Source organism: Oncorhynchus nerka, linkage group LG22 (genome assembly GCF_034236695.1).
Source record: "Oncorhynchus nerka isolate Pitt River linkage group LG22, Oner_Uvic_2.0, whole genome shotgun sequence".
Lineage (NCBI taxonomy): Eukaryota > Metazoa > Chordata > Actinopteri > Salmoniformes > Salmonidae > Oncorhynchus > Oncorhynchus nerka.
The window spans coordinates 74,350,494-74,373,596 of NC_088417.1; the positions used below are offsets into that span (position 1 = coordinate 74,350,494).

Genomic DNA, 23,103 nt, shown 5'->3' on the forward strand with positions numbered 1-23,103 from the left:
CTGTGTTCGTGGATCAACTCCAGCCTATGTTCAATGTCAATGGCAGTGGGGAGTCTTGACCTGTTGAGTGCACAGAGACTTTCCACTGCCAGGCCTCTTGGGTAGACCTTCTTTATTAAACCTCACCATGCGTTCCTGGATGCTTGCAATGGTGGAGAAATACTGATCCAGTCAGTGAGGGAGAGGTGCTAGCTTCTCTAGCGGCATCAAGCTCTTGTATGTGTGCAAGGGCCAGGATGAGGATCTCTATCCGTTATGTAGGAAACCGCTTTCATTATCTTCCCGCACATTTTGGCAAGGTGTACTTTGGTCGTGTTTCAATATAAAAAAAGAGCATGGTATTTATTTTTGAGAGGCTGTGGTGTTAGTGCTTAGTAGTCAATATGATAAACTTTATGTCCAACTTTCTATTAAATAATCATACATCAAATGTATCAAATGTACAGATTAATTTATGTCACATGCCCTCTTGAATAACCTTCTACTTTCTGATAAAAACACAAATTAACATTTTCAGTTGTTTTGTAGTGGATCAGGCAGGTTTGTTGTATATACAGTTGAAGTCAGAAGTTTACATACACTTAGGTTGGAGTCAATAAAACACGTTTTTTACCACTCCACATATTTCAAATTTAATCGTTTACAGACAGATGATTTCACTTATAATTCACTGTATCACAATTCCAGTGGGTCAGAAGTTTACATACACCATGTTGACTGTGCCTCTAAACAGCCTGGAAAATTCCAGAAAATAGGCAATTTACATAATTTGAGTCAATTGGAGGTGTACCTGTGGATGTATTTCAAGGCCTACCTTCAAACTCAATGCCTCTGCTTGACATCACAGGAAATCAAAAGAAATCAGCCGAGATCTCAGAAACAAATTGTAGACCTCCACAAGTCTGGTTCACCCTTGGGAGCAATTTCCAAATGCCTGAAGGTAACACATTCATCTGTACAAACAATAGTACGCAAGTATAAACACCATGGGACCACGCAGCCGTCATGCAGCTCAGGAAGGAGACGCTTCGTCTTCTAGAGAGGAATGTACTTTGTCGCGAAAAGTGAAAATCAATCCCAGGACAACAGCAAAGGACCTTGTGCAGATGCTGGAGGAAACAGGTACAAAAGTATCTATATCCACAGTAAAAGGACATAACCTGAAAGGCCGCTCAAGAAGGAAGCCAGACTACAGTTTGCAACTGCACATGGGGACGAAGATCGTACTTTTTGGAGAAATGGTCTGTCTGATTAAACAAAAATAGAACTGTTTGGCCATAATGCCCATCATTATGTTTGGAGGAAAAAGGGGGAGACTTTCAAGCCGAAGAACACCATCCCAACCGAGAAGCATGGAGGTTGCAGCATCATGTTGTGGGGGTGATTTGCTGCAGGAGGGACTGGTGCACTTCACAAAATAGATGGCATCATGAGGGAGGAAAATTATGTGGATATATTGAAGCAACGTCTCAAGACATCAGTCAGGAAGTTAAAGCTTGGGCGCAAATGGGTCTTCCAAATGGACAATGACCCCAAACATACTTCCAAAGTTGTGGCAAAATGGCTTCAGGACAACAAAGTCAACGTATTGGAGTGGCCATCACAAAGCCCTGACCTCAATCCTATAGAAAATATGTGGGCAGAATTGAAAAAGCACGTGCGAGCAAGGAGGCCTAGAAACCTGACTCAGTTACACCAGCTCTGTCAGGAGGAATGGGCCAAAATTCTCCCAATTTATTGTGGGAAGCTTGTGGAAGGCTCCCGAAACATTTGACCCAAGTTAAGCAATGTAAAGGCAATGCTACCAAATACTAATTGAGTGTATGTAAACTTCTGACCCACTGGGAATGTGATGAAAGAAGTAAAAGCTGAAATAAATTCTTATCTCTACTATTATTCTGACATTTCATATTCTTAAAATAAACTGGTGATAAAATCTGCCCTAAAACAGGGAATTTTTACTAGGATTAAATGTCAGGAATTGTGAAAAACTGATATTAAATGTATTTGGCTAAGGTGTATGTAAACGTGTATGTAAACGATTTCAACTGTAGAGCGCTACTGAAAGATTTTCAGCATACAGATTAGGACATTCCTCATTGATCAGGATTTGGAAGCAGATGTCCTCTTCCACTCTGTTTTGGTATTTATCTGGAGACTGAGCTCTGGATGAACAGAATGCCACAGATAGACCTGAAGAACTAAATAAATTAGTTTTTATGAATCCGCACAACAAAGAGCACGCTAACCAAACAGTAGTACTGGGAAAAACAATGTTTTAATATAGAAAAATCTTGAACATTCTTCAGTGCCATGGTCGGCAGAGGTCTTCTTGGCACTTGATTTCAGATTGGCCTTCAAGAAAACGATTTCAAATCCCATGTTATTATGTGTAACATCAAGCCGAAGCAACCAATAATTTTGTCAACATAAACAGATTAATTCAAACCTAGAAAATAACACAAATGACCAGAGGATGAATCTTACCTTCCTCTCTTTCTTCTTCTGAGCAACTGGCTCTTCATCCTTTTCCTCCTTCTCTATCCCTTTCTCCTAATGACTATCTTCCAAGTCCTATACAGTGTTCATCACAATGAAAGTCATTTGCTTTATAATCTGTATATAACTATAACTATCCGGCGCCGACAGAGATGGCCGCCTCGCTTCGCGTTCCTAGGAAACTATGCAGTTTTTTGTTTTTTTACGTGTTATTTCTTACATTAGTACCCCAGGTCATCTTAGGTTTCATTACATACAGTCGAGAAGAACTACTGAATATAAGATCAGCGTCAACTCACCATCAGTACGACCAAGAATATGTTTTCCGTGACACGGATCCTGTGTTCTGCCTTACAAACAGGACAACGGAATGGATCGCATGCAGCGACCCAAGAAAACGACTCCGAAAAAGAGGGAAACGTAGCGGTCTTCTGGTCAAACTCCGGACAAGGGCACATCGCGCACCACTCCCCAGCATTCTTCTTGCCAATGTCCAGTCTCTTGACAACAAGGTTGATGAAATCCGAGCAAGGGTAGCATTCCAGAGGGACATCAGAGACTGCAATGTTCTCTGCTTCACGGAAACATGGCTTACTGGGAAGACCCTATCCGATGCGGTGCAGCCAACGGGTTTCTCCACGCATCGCGCCGACAGAAACAAACATCTTTCTGGTAAGAAGAGCGGCGGGGGCGTATGCCTCATGACTAACGAGACATGGTGTGATGAAGGAAACATACAGGAACTCAAATCCTTCTGTTCACCTGATTTAGAATTCCTCACAATCAAATGTAGACCGCATTATCTTCCAAGAGAATTCTCTTCGATTATAATCACAGCCGTATATATCCCCCCAAGCAGACACATCGATGGCTCTGAACGAACTTTATTTAACTCTTTGCAAACTGGAAACCATTTATCCGGAGGCTGCATTCATTGTAGCTGGGGATTTTAACAAAGCTAATCTGAAAACAAGACTCCCTAAATTTTATCAGCATATCGATTGCGCAACCAGGGGTGCTAAAACCCTGGATCATTGTTACTCTAACTTCCGCGACGCATATAAGGCCCTGCCCCGCCCCCCTTTCGGAAAAGCTGACCACGACTCCATTTTGTTGATCCCTGCCTACAGGCAGAAACTTAAACAAGAGGCTCCTACGCTGAGGTCTGTCCAACGCTGGTCAGACCAAGCTGACTCCACACTCCAAGACTGCTTCCATCACGTGGACTGGGACATGTTTCGTATTGCGTCAGATAAAAATATTGACGAATACGCTGATTCGGTGTGCGAGTTCATTAGAACGTGCGTTGAAGATGTCGTTCCCATAGCAACGATAAAAACATTCCCTAACCAGAAACCGTGGATTGATGGCAGCATTCGCGTGAAACTGAAAGCGCGAACCACTGCTTTTAATCAGGGCAAGGTGTCTGGCAACATGACCGAATACAAACAGTGCAGCTATTCCCTCCGCAAGGCTATTAAACAAGCTAAGTGTCAGTACAGAGACAAAGTAGAATCTCAATTCAACGGCTCAGACACAAGAGGCATGTGGCAGGGTCTACAGTCAATCACGGACTACAAGAAGAAACCCAGCCCAGTCACGGACCAGGATGTCTTGCTCCCAGGCAGACTAAATAACTTTTTTGCCCGCTTTGAGGACAATACAGTGCCACTGACACGGCCTGCAACGAAAACATGCGGTCTCTCCCAGCCGAGGTGAGTAAGACATTTAAACGTGTTAACCCTCGCAAGGCTGCAGGCCCAGATGGCATCCCCAGCCACGCCCTCAGAGCATGCGCAGACCAGCTGGCCGGTGTGTTTACGGACATATTCAATCAATCCCTATACCAGTCTGCTGTTCCCACATGCTTCAAGAGGGCCACCATTGTTCCTGTTCCCAAGAAAGCTAAGGTAACTGAGCTAAACGACTACCCCCGTAGCACTCACTTCCTTCATCATGAAGTGCTTTGAGAGACTAGTCAAGGACCATATCACCTCCACCCTACCTGACACCCTAGACCCACTCCAATTTGCTTACCGCCCAAATAGGTCCACAGACGATGCAATCTCAACCACACTGCACACTGCCCTAACCCACCTGGACAAGAGGAATACCTATGTGAGAATGCTGTTCATCGACTACAGCTCGGCATTCAACACCATAGTACCCTCCAAGCTCGTCATCAAGCTCGAGACCCTGGGTCTCGACCCCGCCCTGTGCAACTGGGTACTGGACTTCCTGACGGGCCGCCCCCAGGTGGTGAGGGTAGGCAACAACATCTCCTCCCCGCTGATCCTCAACACGGGGCCCCACAAGGGTGCGTTCTGAGCCCTCTCCTGTACTCCCTGTTCACCCACGACTGCGTGGCCACGCACGCCTCCAACTCAATCATCAAGTTTGCGGACGACACAACAGTGGTAGGCTTGATTACCAACAACGACGAGACGGCCTACAGGGAGGAGGTGAGGGCCCTCGGAGTGTGGTGTCAGGAAAATAACCTCACACTCAACGTCAACAAAACTAAGGAGATGATTGTGGACTTCAGGAAACAGCAGAGGGAACACCCCCTATCCACATCGATGGAACAGTAGTGGAGAGGGTAGCAAGTTTTAAGTTCCTCGGCATACACATCACAGACAAACTGAATTGGTCCACTCACACTGACAGCGTCGTGAAGAAGGCGCAGCAGCGCCTCTTCAACCTCAGGAGGCTGAAGAAATTCGGCTTGTCACCAAAAGCACTCACAAACTTCTACAGATACACAATCGAGAGCATCCTGGCGGGCTGTATCACCGCCTGGTACGGCAACTGCTCCGCCCTCAACCGTAAGGCTCTCCAGAGGGTAGTGAGGTCTGCACAACGCATCACCGGGGGCAAACTACCTGCCCTCCAGGACACCTACACCACCCGATGTTACAGGAAGGCCATAAAGATCATCAAGGACATCAACCACCCGAACCACTGCCTGTTCACCCCGCTATCATCCAGAAGGCGAGGTCAGTACAGGTGCATCAAAGCTGGGACTGAGAGACTGAAAAACAGCTTCTATCTCAAGGCTATCAGACTGTTAAACAGCCACCATTGAGTGGCTGCTGCCAACACACTGTCATTGACACTGACCCAACTCCAGCCACTTTAATAATGGGAATTGATGGGAAATGATGTAAATATATTACTAGCCACTTTAAACAATGCTACCTTATATAATGTTACTTACCCTACATTATTCATCTCATATGCATACGTATATACTGTACTCTACATCATCGACTGCATCCTTATGTAATACATGTATCACTAGCCACTTTAACTATGCCACTTTGTTTACTTTGTCTACATACTCATCTCATATGTATATACTGTACTCGATACCATCTACTGTATGCTGCTCTGTACCATCACTCACTCATATATCCTTATGTACATATTCTTTATCCCCTTACACTGTGTATAAGACAGTAGTTTTAGAATTGTTAGTTAGATTACTTGTTGGTTATCACTGCATTGTCGGAACTAGAAGCACAAGCATTTCGCTACACTCGCATTAACATCTGCTAACCATGTGTATGTGACAAATAAAATTTGATTTGATAACATTGATAAATGCCATAATAATAATATTTTGTTGGGTGCTTATATTTGTCCTATTTCACATGCACAAGTGTGTATTAATATGCATGTGTGAATTGGAAATGTGTTTTATGCATATCCCAACTGTCCTTGAGACGCCCTCAGAGTGGGGTCACGGCCAGGGTCTGCTATTTTCAACAGCAACTCTAGAGCAGTTGCTTAAGGGCACATCAACAGATTTTTCACCTTGTCGAATCGGGTATTCGAACCAGAAACCTTTAGTTTTTTTTCTGTGTTTGAGGAAGGGGAAGAGTGGACCTGAAGGTTGCTAGTTTGAATCCAGCCTCGGCTATAAATAACATTTCTAAACAACCGCTAGTCTCCAAAAGTGTTATTTTTCACATTTGTGAATTAAAGATCACCTGAGTTCATGGAATGATTAAGGTAGCATAATCATAACATCTAAAAAAGTTATTCTAATGAGGTTGGTTTATTACTGTACTATACTCACGTTACTTTGTTTATGAAATCAGTATCTTAAATTAGTTATCTGTTGAGGTTTCTTGTGGACTGCATATTACCTGATCTAACTTTAAATACATCACATCCCACTGAGCACAACATCTATTCCACGTTGGTTCAACGTAATTTGATTGAAACAACATTGATTCAACCAATGTGTGCCCAGTGGGCTGTTTGACAATTTACTTTGAGAGCCACATATGTCATTAAAAGTGAAGAATTATTGACCTACAATAAAAAGTCATTCAAAGAATTGGTTGGAATATAGAAACAGGTTAATTAATGACAAATCAAATCAAATTGTATTTGTGACATACAAATGGTTAGCAGATGTTAATGCGAGTGTAGCGAAATGCTTGTGCTTCTAGCTCCGACCATGCAGTAATATCTGACAAGTAATCAAACCTAACAATTTCACAACAACGACCGTATACACACACAAGTGTAAAGAAATTAATAAGAATATGTACATAAAAATATATGAATGAGCGATGGCCAAACGGCATAGGCAAGATGCAGTAAATGGTATAGAGTACAGTATATACATATGAGATGAGTAATGTAGGGTATGTAAACATTATATAAAGTGGCATTGTTTAAAGTGGCTAGTGATACATATATTACATACATTTTTTCATTATTAAAGTGGCTTGAGATGAGTCAGAATGTTGGCAGCAGCCACTCAATGTTAGTGGTGGCTGTTTAACAGTCTGATGGCCTTGAGATAGCTGTTTTTCTGTCTCTCGTTCCCCGCTTTGATGCATGTGTACTGACCTCGCCTTCTGGATGATAGCAGGGTGAACAGGCAGTGGCTCAGGTGGTTGTTGTCCTTGATGATCTTTTTGGCCTTCCTGTGACATCGGGTGGTGTAGGTGTCCTGGAGGGCAGGTAGTCTGCCCCCGGTGATGCATTGTGCAGACCTCACTACCCTCTGGAGAGCCTTACGGTTGTGGGCGGAGCAGTTGCCGTACCAGGCAACTGACAGGATACAGCCCGACAGAATGCTCTCGATTGTGCATCTGTGTTTCTGTGTTTTTGGTGACAAGCCAAATTTCTTCAGCCTCCTGAGGTTGAAGAGGCGCTGCTGCAACAAAATAATACATAAAAAAACGAAATACTGCATAGTTTCCTAGGAACGCGAAGCGAGGCGGCCATCTCTGTTGGAACTCAGCTGTCTAAAATGTTGTTTTAGAGCTACAGTTCATATAAAGAAATTAGTCATTTAAAATACATTCATTAGGCCCAAATCTATGGATATCACATGACTGGAAATACAGATATGCATCTGTTGGTCAGATCCCCCCCCCCCCCAAAAAAGTAGGGGCCTGGATCAGAAAACCAGTCACTATCTGGTGTGACCACCATTTGCCTAATGCAGCGCGACATCTCCTTCGCATAGAGTTGATTAAGCTGGTGATTGTGGCCTGTGGAATGTTGTCTCACTCCTCTTTAATGGCTATGTGAATTTTCTGGATATTGATGGGAAGTGGAAAATGCTGTCGTACAAGTCAATCCAGAGCATCCCAAACATCCTCAATGGGTGACACATCTGGTGAGTATGCAGGCCATGGAAAAATTGGGACATTTTCAGAATCCAGGAATTATGTACAGATCCTTGCGAGATGGGGCTGTGCAATATCATGCTGAAACGTGATGGCGGTGGATGAATGGTACGACAATGGGCCTCAGGATCTCGTCATGATATCTCTACATTTAAATTGCCATCGACAAAATGCAATTGTGTTCATTGTCCGTAGCTTATGCCTGCCCATATCATTACCCCACTGCCACCATGGGGCACTCTGTTCACAATGTTGACACCAGCAAACCGCTTACCATACACGCTGTCTGCTATCTGCCCAGTAGTTGAAACCGGGATTCATCCTGAAGAGCCCACTTCTCCAGTGTGCCAGTGTCCATGGAAGGTGAGCATTTGCCCACTGAAGTCGATTACGATGCCGAACTGCAGTCAGGTCAAGACCCTGGTGAGGACGATGAGCATGCAGATGAGCTTCACTGATACGGTTTCTGACAGTTTGTGTAGAAATTATTTGTTTGTGCAAACCAACAGTTGCATTAGCTGTCCAGTTGGATGGTATCAGACAATCCCGCAGGTGAAGAAGCCAGATGTGGAGGTCCTGTGGTGGCGTGGTTACAAGAGGTTTGCGGTTGTGAGGCCAGTTGGACATATTGCCAGATTCTCCAAAACAACATTTGAGGCAGCTTATGGTAGAGAAATTAACATTAAATTCTCTGGCAACAACTCTGGTGGACAAGCTTCAGGGGAGTCATCTGTAGGTTACCCAGAACCAGGCTGTACAGCTATATGACAGACACTTCAAAACCTTGTTCCTTATGATTTATTTTTTGACTTTCCGTTTTTCCATTTATGAATGTGTTATTCAATGCGTTTCTATGAGCTATAGCAGTAAAGGCCAAATTCAAGATTTCATAAAATATATTTTTTTATATATATACTTTTTTTTTTTACAAGGCGGTGGCCCGTTCTTGTAGGTTCATGCTCTACAACATCCGCAGAGTACGACCCTGCCTCACACAGGAAGCAGCGCAGGTCCTAATCCAGGCACTTGTCATCTCCCGTCTGGATTACTGCAACTCGCTGTTGGCTGGGCTCCCTGCCTGTGCCATTAAACCCCTACAACTCATCCAGAACGCCGCAGCCCGTCTGGTGTTCAACCTTCCCAAGTTCTCTCACGTCACCCCGCTCCTCCGCTCTCTCCACTGGCTTCCAGTTGAAGCTCGCATCCGCTACAAGACCATGGTGCTTGCCTACGGAGCTGTGAGGGGAACGGCACCTCAGTACCTCCAGGCTCTGATCAGGCCCTACACCCAAACAAGGGCACTGCGTTCATCCACCTCTGGCCTGCTCGCCTCCCTACCACTGAGGAAGTACAGTTCCCGCGCAGCCCAGTCAAAACTGTTCGCTGCTCTGGCCCCCCAATGGTGGAACAAACTCCCTCACGACGCCAGGACAGCGGAGTCAATCACCACCTTCCGGAGACACCTGAAACCCCACCTCTTTCAGGAATACCTAGGATAGGATAAAGTAATCCTTCTCACCCCCCTTGAAAGATTTAGATGCACTATTGTAAAGTGGCTGTTCCACTGGATGTCTTAAGGTGAACGCACCAATTTGTAAGTCGCTCTGGATAAGAGCGTCTGCTAAATGACTTAAATTAAATGTAAATGTAGACCTACATGGGTCCTAAAATTCAAAATCAAATGACTAAACTATACACTTTATGACCATATAAAAAACAATTCCATGTGTTAGCTTAGTCTTAGTATTTACTGCGATTGAAGGGCTTAGACCATTAAAAAACAACTTAAGACATACATATTCAAGATAGCTTTTAATGTTTGATTTTCTTAAAGTCTATATTTTGCATTAGTAGGTAATGTTTTGATGTTTCTACTTATTGATGTATTGATGCTGTTTTGTTTATCTACATTATGTGCATTGAGCATGGGCTCTACAAATTAAATATTGTCATTATTATTATAAACTTATTTTCAATGGTCCCATAAATCTAAAACCACAAACAATTTGGCTCTACACGAATTACAGCACTACAAGTCATCCATCCATAGAGCAGGGGGACAGGCACAGGCCTCCAGGACCAATCTGTGCTATGTAAAAGTAGCCCAATCATACATTTCAAGTCGAGACAGATTGAGATCACTCTTTACATATTGAAATGTATTTATTTTAAAGCAGATAGATAAATGAATGACACAACCCATAACAAAAGTTCATAATGTAATACCAGATAAGCAAATGTAAAAACTAAAAACATTGAATGCAAAATTATTGGTATGTTTACAAAAAGGTGTAAAGTTGATCAATTTACTGTTAATTCAATGGGCTGCAGCACTTGAAGCCTCTGTCTCTCTGTGTTGTTAACAACTCTCCTCTGTCTCCTACCATTTTTCATACAGAAATCTCTGAAGTTTTCTCCCACAAAGAAGAAAAGGAAGGGGTCCAGGCAGCTGTTCCCTGCTGCAAGACAGAGCGTTACCACGGCGGCCTTCCGAATCCCTTGGAGATAGCTGCAAGAATCCACACAACCATTTAGCTGAGCCTTCCGCTCTGCTGCCAGGAAGAAGGTTCGTACTACATGATAGGGCAAGAAGCAGATCATGAAGATGCCGAGACCGAGGATAACGAGGGCACAAGACTTCCTCCTGGAGGGCCTCTTCATCCCCTCCACCCCAGCCCTACACTGCCTCAAGCTGAGCAGCACACACGCGTAGCAGACAGAGATGACAGTGAAGGGCAGGGTGAAGCCAACCACCAGGGCAGCACGGTTCAGGACGATGATGGTGCCAAGGCTGCTGCCCAATTCCAGACAGCGGGTCCGCTCTTCCCCCTCCTGCATAGTCCCAGAACTCAGTAGGGGTGCGGAGGCCAGGGACACAAAGATCCAGATGAGTAGACACCCTCCCCAACCACAGGATCCCCCCTCCAGATTCATGAACGTATAGGGGCGCGATACGGCCAGGTAACGGAGGACACTCAGGGCCAGCAGGAAGTAGACAGAGCCATACATGTTGATATAGAATACATAAGAGACCAGGCGGCAGGTGATGTCCCCAAACGGCCAATGGGAGTCCAGCAGGTAGTATGCTGCCCTGAGTGGCAGTGAGCACACCAGCATAAGGTCAGACAACAGCAAGTTCAACATGTACAGGTTGACTGTGGTGATACTCCTCTTCCTCCTGTACATGCTCAGAAAAACCCAGAGGGAGGCACTGTTGGCTATCAGGCCCAGGAAGAAGAAGAGCAGGTATGCAGCAGGAAACACGTTGCGCTTGAAGCTGTCAATGGGACAATCGCACGTCAGATTCCTCACCTCTGATTCCAGACTCATATTACCTGTGCCTCCAGTGAGACCTGTGAATAAAGGGAGGGAGACACAGGTATGGAAAATGTACTGCAAGTGCTGGAAGGTAAAAAGACAGCAAACAAAAGACTGAAAATGTGAATACTAACAGTACATTATGTTGAGGCATTTAATTACAGACCTCTCCTCTTCCGATGCTACCTATTTACCGTACATTTTTACAGCCACATGAGGGGCATAAAGACAGAATCTGATTATATGCTTTACTATCAGATGTTGTGGTTACTTTATAAAACTAGCCAACAATGACTGATAGATTTTTAAACCTGTCTTTTTCTAACAAAAGCCACTTTACAGGAACTATTTTTCACATACAGTGCATTTGTTAAGTTTTCAGAACCCTTCCCCTTTTCCACATTTTGTTACGTTACAGTCTTATTCTAAAATGGATTAAAAAATAAACACAATGCCCCATAATGACAAACCAAAACTTTTGCAAATGTGTTTGCCAATGTATTACTAATAAAAACAGAAATACCTTATTTACATAAGTATTCAGGCCCTTTGCTATGAGACTCGAAATTCAGCTCAGGTTCATCCTGTTTCCATTGATCATCCTTGAGACGTTTCTACAACTTGATTGGAGTCCACCTCAATTGATTGGACATGATTTGGAAAGGCATATACCTGTCTATATAAAGGTCCCACAGTTGACAGTTCATGTCAGAATAAAAACCAAGACATGAGGTCGAAGGAATTTTCCATAGAGTTCCGAGACAAGATTGTGTCAAGGCACAGATCTAGGGAAGGGTACCAAAAAAGATCCTCAAGAACACAGTGGCTTCCATCATTCTTAAGTGGAAGAAGATTGGATGCACTAACACTCTTCCTAGAGCTGGCTGCCGGGAGATGACCAATAACTAGATGGTTATTACTAGAGCTCCAGAGCTCCTCTGTGGAGATAGGAAAACCTTCCAGAAGGACATCCATCTCTGCAGCACTCCACCAATCAAGCCTTTATGGTAGAGTGGCCAGAAAGAAGCCACTCCTCAGTAAAAGGCATATGGCTGCCCGCTTGAAGTTTGCCAAAAGGCACCGAAAGACTCTCAGACCATGAGAAACAAGATTCTCTTGTCTTATGAAACCAAGATTGAACTCTTGGCCTCAATGCCAAGCGTCACGTTCGGAGGTAACCTGGCACCATTCCTATGGTGAAGCATGGAGGTGACAGCATCATGATATGGGGATGTTTTTCAGCGGCAGGGATTGGGAGACTAGTCAGGATAGAGGGAAAGATGAACAAAGCAAAGCAAAGCAAAGAGAGATTCTTGATGAAAACTTGCTCCAGAGCGCTCAGGACCTCAGACTGCTGCAAAGGTTCAACTTCCAACAGAAAAACAACCCTAAGCACACAGCCAAGACAATGCAGGACTTGATTCGGGACAAGTCTCTGAATGTCCTTGAGTGGCCCAGCCAGAGCCCGAACTTGAACCCAATTGAACATCTCTGGAGAAACCTGAAAATAGCTGTGCAGCGACACTCCCCATCCAACCTGACAGAGCTTGAGAGGATCTGCAGTGTAACTTGCTTGTAGTAATATACCAAAGAAGACTCGAGGCCAAAGATCTTTCGACAAAGTACTGAGTAAAGGGTCTGAATACTTATGTAAATGTGATATTTTTGTTTATTTAGTTTTTTAAATTTGCAAACAACAAATCAACAAATCTTTTTGCTTTGTCATTATGGGGTATTGTGTTGATTGATGAGGGGGGGGGACAATTTTATCCATTTTAGAATACGGCTGTAACATAACAAAATGTGGAAAAAGTCAAGGGGTCAGAATACTTTCCGAATTGATGTCCAATTATAATATTTTGTAAATTAATGATATTAGACCAGTGGTCTCCAACCCTGTTCCTGGAGAGCTACCCTTCTGTAGGTTTTCGCTCCAACCACAGTTGTAACTAACCTGGTTCAGATGATCAACAAGATAATTATTAGGAACAGGTGTGCTAGATTAGGGTTGGAAGGAAAACCTACAGGACTGTAATACTCCAAGAACAGGGTTGGAGAGCCCTCTATTAGACCTAGCTGATCAGCTGTTGATTTATTTCAGGGAATCTGGTTTCTCATATGTGGATTTAGTATTCACTCGTTTCAACAGGTCTAATATCAAATATAACAAAAATAAACATGAGAAAGTTGACCGTACCTCTTTCTGTGGTCCAATACTGTTGCATACTTGTCATCAGTCCAGTGAACCCTGTTGAATCAGTCTTCTGATGGCTGTGGTAGTAAGTGTCTGAACTATATCTGGAGAAAGCCAAACAGAAATGAGTGCAATCTCTTTCTCTACAATGCCTTCAGGGTTTACTCGGGGTGTGACTTCCTCTGATGTAATTGCAATACCACTCTGCCGCTCTCCAAGTCCAATTCTACCTAATTTGCCATTGTAAACAGTTCACTGAGGCTATTCAACTGCTATGCAAAGCAACTGTGTGTTCAATTATGTTTTTATGACAAGGCTGCTTTGAGTAAGTTAAGATAACATTTGAAATATGATTGAGACAGTTTATAATGGAATATACAGTTGTCACCGTTTTTGACAAACCTCTGTGCATGCAATTAGATCCACTTAAGTAGTTTCACAATGTCCTATAAAAAGCAATGTTATAGTGAGTTTTACAGTTTTTACTGTAACATGCAATGTTCGTGTGTTCATTCCATGACAGGCTCTGACCTGTTTTCTTCTGTTTGATTCAACCTTTCTGGAGCATCAGAGATAAAGATCAGTTTAGCATCCGCTCTACACCAAAGAAAAAACAAAACTACTGAGCATAAACACTTCTTTTGATGAACAATCTCTCCAATCCAAGTAACCCACAGTTTTCTTGACCTGAATGTGTCATTTTCGCTGAGCGAGGATGTATTGAACAGGATGTATTATTGAAATGATTCAGTACCTCACTAACAGTGACATATCATCCATATGTTACTGATGAAATATGTTTGAATTAAGTACCAAGAAGTACCAATCATTATTACCATCTTATTTGAGGTCAACTACCTGGTAATTGAACTGTACCCATAAAATAAAGTGTAACGACCAAAGCAAAAAAAATAACCATAAATCCTATGACGTTTTAGACAATGGTAAAAACAAAGGTTTTATCATAGCTTTAGAGAAAGACAGAAATATACAATTAATCACATAGGAACATCTTTTCCAAATAATTTTAAGGCAGAAAAATACCAAAACATATGTATTTAACATAACATATGTTTAACAATACCTTTGCTATAGAACATGCATTCATTTTCAATGTAAAATAAAGTAAATCCTTAACGGAAATGTTGTTTGTCGCCCATCTGTCACCCCTTTGTGGGGAATAAGCACTAAGAACCCTCTGTAGTTACTGTGGTTAGACTAGAGCGTCCTCTAGTGGAACAGGGGACTGAGACTGGAGACATCCCTCCTGCCTCACTGTGTAGGTTTATTGGCGGAATCTGTTAGAGCTGGTGTGTGATTGGTGACCGTGGCAGTATGGGTCATTTAGTTTTTTCTACTGGCCAAAATGGTCTGGATGCACATTGTAAGCTGTCAAGGGGAATCAGGGAAAGATGTAAGGTTAAGCAGTTACAAGTTAAAGATATATCAAAACCAGAAAGAAAAAATAAAATGTTGAGAATTGCGGCTTACTGATTGTTGTTTTGCGAGGAGGTCGTGATGTAAGGCCTGTCGTCACTCCCGCTCCTTGTCATTGCTGGTTTTCCAGGTCTGGGCCAGGGCTCTCACCAGCTTCTCATCTAGACTTGGGTTATCTTGCCACTGTAAAAACACAAGTCATTGTAATGCGCATTTGATTTTTTTCCACTCAATACTTCGAGACATCAGTGTAATATTAAATACTAATATAATATGAATGTAATATAATATGAGGGACTAACCAAGCGCAACACATAGTCATCCAGGGAGAGGTTCAGTAAGGAATGCAGGGACTTGATGGCCTCGTTGACCTTCTCACAGCTAGAATAAATCATGTTCTGTTTTTCAGGAGAGAGACGCATTCAAATGTTAATGTGAGACACATCTATCCACTGACAGATAATCCCAAACAGAAACTTTAGAGATAAGCAACTGATTATCACACAAGTGTGGTGGTGAGACAGGCCTGATACCTTCAGCTGCCCATTAGTTGTCTTGTACAGGGATGAGAGACTGACAGCCATAGTTGTGGAGGTGGAGGGGCTGGGAACGTTGGTGTTGCTGTGTTCTGCCTTGTTCAAGAAGAAAGCACCCTTCATAGTGAAGAGATAAACATACAGCTGTTTTTACACATCATACATATATCATTCACACTTGACTTATTTTTGAGGAACAAGAGTTCAAGTAAGGAAGTCGCAATGACTCAAAACCACAATTACTCTATGTTTACAGGCAAGAGCAGAAGAGAGAGAGAGGGGGGTGTGGGGCGAGCTCCCTTCAATACAGGACCTCCATCAGGCGGTGACAGAAAAATTGCTATAACGTCCAGCAAATGGTACCAGAGCATCGGCTCATTACAGGCTTACTCTAAAATGAATCAAATAGTTTCCCCCTCATCAATCTACACAAAATACCCCATGGCAAAGCAAAAACAGTTTTTTAGAAATTCTTGCCCAAAAAAAACCTACAAAAAACAATGTAATATCACATTTACATAAGTATTCAGACCCTTTACTCAGTACTTTGTTGAAGCATCTTTGGCAGCGATTACAGCCTCAAGTCTTATTGGGTATTGCGCTACAAGCTTGGCACACCTGTATTCGGGGAGTTTCTCCCATTCTTCTCTGCAGATCCTCTTAAGCTCTGACACAGTGGGGCAAAAAAGTATTTAGTCAGCCACCAATTGTGCAAGTTCTCCCACTTAAAAAGATGAGAGAGGCCTGTAATTTTCATCATAGGTACACTTCAACTATGACAGACAAAATGAGAAAAAAAATCCAGAAAATCACATTGTAGGATTTTTAATGAATTTATTTGCAAATTACGGTGGAAAATAAGTATTTGGTCACCAACAAACAAGCAAGATTTCTGGTTCTCACAGACCTGTAACTTCTTCTGTAAGAGGCTCCTCTGTCCTCCACTCATTACCTGTATTAATGGCACCTGTTTGAACTTGTTATCAGTATAAAAGACACCTGTCCACAACCTCAAACAGTCACACTCCAAACTCCACTATGGCCAAGACCAAAGAGCTGTCAAAGGACACCAGAAACAAAATTGTAGACCTGCACCAGGCTGGGAAGACTGAATCTGCAATAGGTAAGCAGCTTGGTTTGAAGAAATCAACTGTGGGAGCAATTATTAGCAAATGGAAGACATACAAGACCACTGATAATCTCCCTCGATCTGGGGCTCCACGCAAGATCTCACCCCGTGGGGTCAAAATGATCACAAGAACAGTGAGCAAAAATCCCAGAACCACACGGGGGGACCTAGTGAAAGACCTGCAGAGAGCTGGGACCAAAGTAACAAAGCCTACCATCAGTAACACACTACGCCGCCAGGGACTCAAATCCTGCAGTGCCAGACATGTCCCCCTGCTTAAGCCAGTACATGTCCAGGCACGTCTGAAGTTTGCTAGAGAGCATTTTGATGATCCAGAAGAAGATTGGGAGAATGTCATATGGTCAGATGAAACCAAAATATAACTTTTTGGTAAAAACTCAACTCGTCGTGTTTGGAGGACAAAGAATGCTGAGTTGCATCCAAAGAACACCATACCTACTGTGAAGCATGGGGGTGGAAACATCATGCTTTGGGGCTGTTTTTCTGCAAAGGGACCAGGACAACTGATCCGTGTAAAGGAAAGAATGAATGGGGCCATGTATCGTGAGATTTTGAGTGAAAACCTTCCATCAGCAAGGGCATTGAAGATGAAACGTGGCTGGGTCTTTCAGCATGACAATGATCCCAAACACACCGCCCGGGCAACAAAGGAGTGGCTTCGTAAGAAGCATTTCAAGGTCCTGGAGTGGCCTAGACAGTCTGCAGATCTCAACCCCATAGAAAATCTTTGGAGGGAGTTGAAAGTCCGTGTTGCCCAGCAACAGCCCCAAAACATCACTGCTCTAGAGGAGATCTGCATGGAGGAATGGGCCAAAATACCAGCAACAGTGTGAAAACCTTGTGAAGACTTACAGAAAACGTTTGACCTCTGTCATTGCCAACAAAGGGTATATAACAAAGTATTGAGATCAACTTTTGTTATTGAACAAATACTTATTTTCCACCATAATTTGCAAATAAATTCATTAAAAATCCTACAATTTGATTTTCTGGATTTTTTTCCCTCATTTTGTCTGTCATAGTTGAAGTGTACATGTGATGAAAATTACAGGCCTCTCTCATCTTTTTAAGTGGGGGAACTTGCACAATTGGTGGCTGACTAAAAACGTTTTTGCCCCACTGTATACATACATACATACATACTACACTGACACTCATGCACATTCACATATACTACATCCGCACTACGTACTTTTCTTTATTTTACTCTTATTATTATCTATCCTGACGGATAGTACCCTGCCTTTATGTACATATCTACCTCAAATACCTTGTACAGCTGCACAGTGATAAAGTACTAGCACTCCCTGAATATAGATTCATTCTTATGTATTTTATTCCTCGTGTTACTATTTTTTTTAAACTCTTCATCATTGGGAAGAGCACTTCACGCTAGTCTACACCCATTGTATTCGACTGCTCACCATTGTCCATGAAAACGTATTTATGTGTGTTGTAAAACTAATGTATAGTACTTCTTCTTTACCTCTGCCTCGTACTCAGCCCAGGCAGTTTTGCGGTCAGCCTCACTGAGCTCCTCCTCCTCTTTGTGGTCCAGCAGGGACTCGTGTTCATGGTAGCAGACAATCTGCCCTTTACAGCTCTGCAGCAGCTCTGCCAGCACCATGTCCTGGGAAACACAGACAAACAATGTCACTCAACTCCCTACTCTAATAATTGAGATTATAATGGTCTTGTGTGTTTAATTTGAAGCTCTGGTCACCTTGGGCAGCAGGGGTGTGGTCCTCTTGCTCTTCTTCTCAGAGTTGGGGTCATCCAGCAGGTCTGGCTCAAACATGTAGAGCTCCGTCAGTTCAAACAGTGTGAAGTGTCTCTGTATCTGCTGCTGGTCCACCACCCGGGACGACAGTGACTGCTTGGCCACCTGCAGGTCATAGATCTTCTCCTCCATAGTGCCCTGGAAAGAATCAGCAATTCAATATCAGTGATTACAGAATTATATGTAGGGTCCTATAAAATCCGCATTGCGAAGAACGCTGACGGAATCCAGACATTAAAACGGAATTCAACAATATTTAAAAATGTATTGAACTTAGTAGAAAATCAACTAAATGTATTATTAGAAAATTCATTGATTTGCCAAAGATCACAAGACATGAACAAAATGCATCAGTGATTCATATTTTCCTGCAACTTTCTGAAAATGGCACAGGAATGTCCCTGTCCGAGTGTGTGTCTGTGTGCAGTGTGCACATATGTCTAAACTGTGTAACCGTTGAGATGATGCTAATGATAACCTTCGTCTGGTAAAGATGGAAAGGCGTGCCAAAAAAAACATCTCAATTAAATGTTAACAACAAAGGAACCTATGCCTACCTGGCAGAATGATATCATGATTATTTGCATCAATCCAGTGGCCAGGTTTTGCACACTGCAATGCATGAACTCTACAGAAACATAGCAACGGTCTCTTGCTGGTGCACACTTGCATTAGGGTTACTACACCTAAATAACCAAACTTCTTCTAGTTTTCCCAGACCATTTCCCAAAATTGGTCTCCTGAGCATTGTTGTGTACTTAGAACATCCAAACATTTTTTTTCCTATAAAAAAAAGTAAAAAAGTGAATTTAAGATGGAAAACCTGAAAAAAAAACAGAGGAAAACCGAAACCTGGCCAAACAAAACCGGAGAAAACTGAATTTGGGAAAAAATAAAAAATATATTATAGGGCCTTATAAACTCAGCAAAAAAAGAAACGTCCTCTCACTGTCAACTGTGTTTATTTTCAGCAAACTTAACATGTGTAAATATTTGTATGAACATAAGATTCAACACCTGAGACATAAACTGAACAAGTTCCACAGACATGTGACTAACCAAAATGGAATAATGTGTCCCCTGAACAAAGGGGGGGTCAAAATCAAAAGTAACAGTCAGTATCTGGTGTGGCCACCAGCTGCATTAAGTACTGCAGTGCATCTCCTCCTCATGGACTGCACCAGATTTGCCAGGTCTTGCTGTAAGATGTTACCCCACTCGTCCATCAAGGCACTTGCAAGTTCCCTGACATTTCTGGGGGGAATGGCCCTAGCCCTCACCCTCTGATCCAACAGGTCCCAGACGTGGTCAATGGGATTTAGATCCGGGCTCGTCGCTGGCCATGGCAGAACACTGACATTCCTTTCTTGCAGGAAATCACGCACAGAACGAGCAGTATTGCCATGCTGGAGGGTCATGTCAGGATGAGCCTGCAGGAAGGGTACCACATGAGGGAGGAGGATGTCTTCCCTCTAACACACAGCATTGAGATTGCCTGCAATGACAACAAGCTCAGTCCGATGATGCTGTGACAACACCGCCCCAGACCATGACGGACCCTCCACCTCCAAATCAATCCCGCTCCAGAGTACAGGCCTCGGTGTAACGCTCATTCCTTCGAGGATAAACACGAATCAGACAATAACCCATGGTCAGACAAAACCGCGACTCGTCAGTGAAGAGCACTTTTTGGCAGTCCTGTCTGGTCCAACGACGGTGGGTTTGTGCCCATAGGTGACGTTGTTGCCAGTGATGTCTGGTGAGAACCTGCCTTCAGTCCAGCCTCTCTCAGCCTATTGCAGACAGTCTCAGCACTGATGGAGGAATTGTGCGTTCTTGGTGCAACTCGGGCAGTTGTTGTTGCCATCCTGTACCTGTCCCGCAGGTGTGATGTTCAGATGTATCAATCCTGTGCAGGTGTTGTTACACGTGATCTGCCACTGCGAGGATGATCAGCTGTCTGTCCTGTCTCCCTGTAGCGCTGTCTTAGGCGTCTCACAGTACAGACATTGCAATTTATTGCCCTAGCCACATCTGCAGTCCTCATGCCTACTTGCAGCATGCCTAAGGCACATTCATGCAGATGAGCAGGGACGCTGGGCATCTTTCCTTTGGTGTTTTTTAGAGTCAGTAGAAAGGCCTCTTTATAACTTTAGATTAACTAACTTCTTAGTAATGACTCGGGACGTCGGTTTTGATACGAAAGCTTCTTTTAGTAAGAATAATTGTTTACGTTACATTTAACAACAATTGTTTTGGTACAGAGCAATGCAGGTAAGATGCTGTCGGAAAGTCAGCCACAATCACTAGCACCTGCACATAATTGGCGCGTTATCACTCATTCCTCTCGCAAGGCATTCTGGGACTTGCAGTCAAAAAGCGTAATTCAACACAACCAATACAATTACATATGCAAATAAATCCAAAGAAATATCTTTACAGATACAGCTCAAAGAATAAACTTAAATATTAACTCTAACACATTAAAGTTATAACATCAGTGTCCTAAGTTTTCATAACTGTGACCTTAATTGCCTACCGTCTGTAAGCTGTTAGTGTCTTAACGACTGTTCCACAGGTGCATGTTCATTAATTGTTTATGGTTCATTGAACAAGCATGGGAAACAGTGTTTAAACCCTTTACATTGAAGATCTGTGAAGTTATTTGGATTTTTACGAATTATCTTTGAAAGACAGGGTCCTGAAAAAGGGACGTTTATTTTTTTGCCGAGTTTATATGTAATCATACAATGTGTCTCACAATCATATTACAGGAGATAGGGTCATAACGAGATGTGATTACCTGAGCCAAGAAGCGGTAGACAAACACAGCCTTCAGCTGGCCAAAACGGTACACCCTGAAGATGCTCTGGATGTCATAGGAGGGACTCCACGAAGCATCAAAAATTATGACCCTGTTAGCTGCTACCAGGTTGATCCCAAGGGACCCAGCTCTTGTCGAGATGAGAAACAGACGACCCCTGAAAGATAAGGTGGGGTGAAATGAAATCAAAGGAGTGAGTGTGATCTTAAAAACAGACCATCTTATCAATTCACATTAGGTCTACAATTACTGATGCCTTGCCATATAATAATACATCACTAAGTAAAGTGTTATGCTGCATACTGTGTTGAGGTTTGGCACCACAGCGAAATGTGAGATGTAGAAAAGTACAGCAGTCAGACAGAAATGTACTGCTCGTTGGTGGCATCATTTAAATCTTGCACCCATTTCATCCTGGATGTGGCGCTGGCATCCAGCTGCCATCACCTACAGTTTAGAAAAGGAAACAAAGAAAATATTATACAATAATAGACTCTGAAGATGCATTTTTTGTTGTTGTAAAACTATAGCATTTGAAAAGCCAATGGGACTGGTACCTTTGTATAGGGATGATTGCCTGTTGTTTTTGGCTTTGTTGGTGAGGTCCAAGAAATCTTCAATCATGTCTAATGTGATCAAGGATTGACTGAACACCAACCTGTGAATATACAACAAAAACTGATGAAGAAAAGGTTAATTCAACAAATCTGCTCTGTGAAACTGGCTAACTTGATCCTTCTTTTTTGAAATGCATCCCTGGTGCCTGAATCCATTTCCCAAGCACACATATGATGAATCCCAAACCAGCCCCTCACCCCTACCAACCTGCTCGGAGGGCCCTCTGTTGTCACGTTGCTGACAAAACTTAGAGGGTGACTTCAAGAGTGGCGGGGGGATCAAATAAACCCTTCAACTTCAGGGACACACTCGTGACTTGAATGATGCAATTCATGTTCCACATTTAAATAATAAAATTAGCATGAAATTCAAATGAGAAAATTCCCCGTCATTTTACAAGATAAAAACATCAGTAACAGTTAAACATTTCATTTGGGATGTATTTCATATGTTACATGTGTCAAGCTTTGAAATCAGACAAAAACAAATACAGGTGGCTTATAATTAGGCACGCCTCTCCATTCTTTTGTGTGAATTTGTACAAACTCAAAATAATGTGGTGTGTTTTTGGGATACCACTTCGCTCTGAAGCATAGCTTGCTCGGTCAAAGTGTTTATCGGAGGGTCTAAATAGCCCCTACACCCTCCATCATTTTCAATTCCTCAGCTTTGGGACACGACCCTCCAACTGCTCTTAAACGCGAGTAAAACCAAATGCATGCTTTTCAACCGATCGCTGCCTGCACCCGCATGCCCGACTAGCATCACCACCCTGGATGGTTCCGACCTTGAATATGTGGACATCTATAAGTACCTAGGTGTCTGGCTAGACTGCAAACTCTCCTTCCAGACTCACATCAAACATCTCCAATCGAAAATCAAATCAAGAGTCGGCTTTCTATTCCGCAACAAAGCCTCCTTCACCCACGCCGCCAAGCTTACCCTAGTAAAACTGACTATCCTACCGATCCTCGACTTCGGCGATGTCATCTACAAAATGGCTTCCAACACTCTACTCAGCAAACTGGATGCAGTCTATCACAGTGCCATCCGTTTTGTCACCAAAGCACCTTATACCACCCACCACTGCGAC

General features: G+C 43.0%; 1 protein-coding gene and 1 pseudogene across 3 annotated transcripts; both read right to left on the reverse strand.

Moving 5' to 3' along the window:
- Window positions 1–10,303: 10,303 nt before the first annotated feature.
- LOC115105713 (cysteinyl leukotriene receptor 2-like) lies at window positions 10,304–14,838 on the reverse strand. Of its 3 annotated transcripts, none has more exons than XM_029628029.2 (3): window positions 14,750–14,838; window positions 13,669–13,769; window positions 10,304–11,506 (listed from the first exon to the last, which is right to left on the reverse strand). In XM_029628029.2, exons 2-3 carry the CDS (start codon window positions 13,703–13,705, stop codon window positions 10,455–10,457), a joined length of 1,089 nt encoding a protein of 362 aa, XP_029483889.1. In that variant the 5' UTR covers window positions 13,706–13,769; window positions 14,750–14,838; the 3' UTR covers window positions 10,304–10,454. The 3 variants fall into 3 exon arrangements, with proteins under 3 accessions (XP_029483889.1, XP_029483888.1, XP_064863467.1); XM_029628028.2 differs by lacking the exon at window positions 14,750–14,838 and adding an exon at window positions 14,197–14,737; XM_065007395.1 differs by lacking the exon at window positions 14,750–14,838 and having other exon boundaries at window positions 13,669–14,737.
- Window positions 14,839–14,937: 99 nt separating this feature from the next.
- The window catches only part of LOC115104789 (transcriptional regulator ATRX-like), a 32,157-nt pseudogene continuing 23,991 nt past the window's right edge, over window positions 14,938–23,103 (reverse strand).

Bases quoted from the DNA above. Each gene is read 5' to 3' on its own strand.
- LOC115105713 (XM_029628029.2), bottom strand. From the start codon at position 13,705: ATGACAAGTATGCAACAGTATTGGACCACAGAAAGAG. The intron at 11,507-13,668 runs GTACGGTCAACT...CTTTATTCACAG, and splicing joins GTATTGGACCACAGAAAGAG to GTCTCACTGGAGGCACAGGT.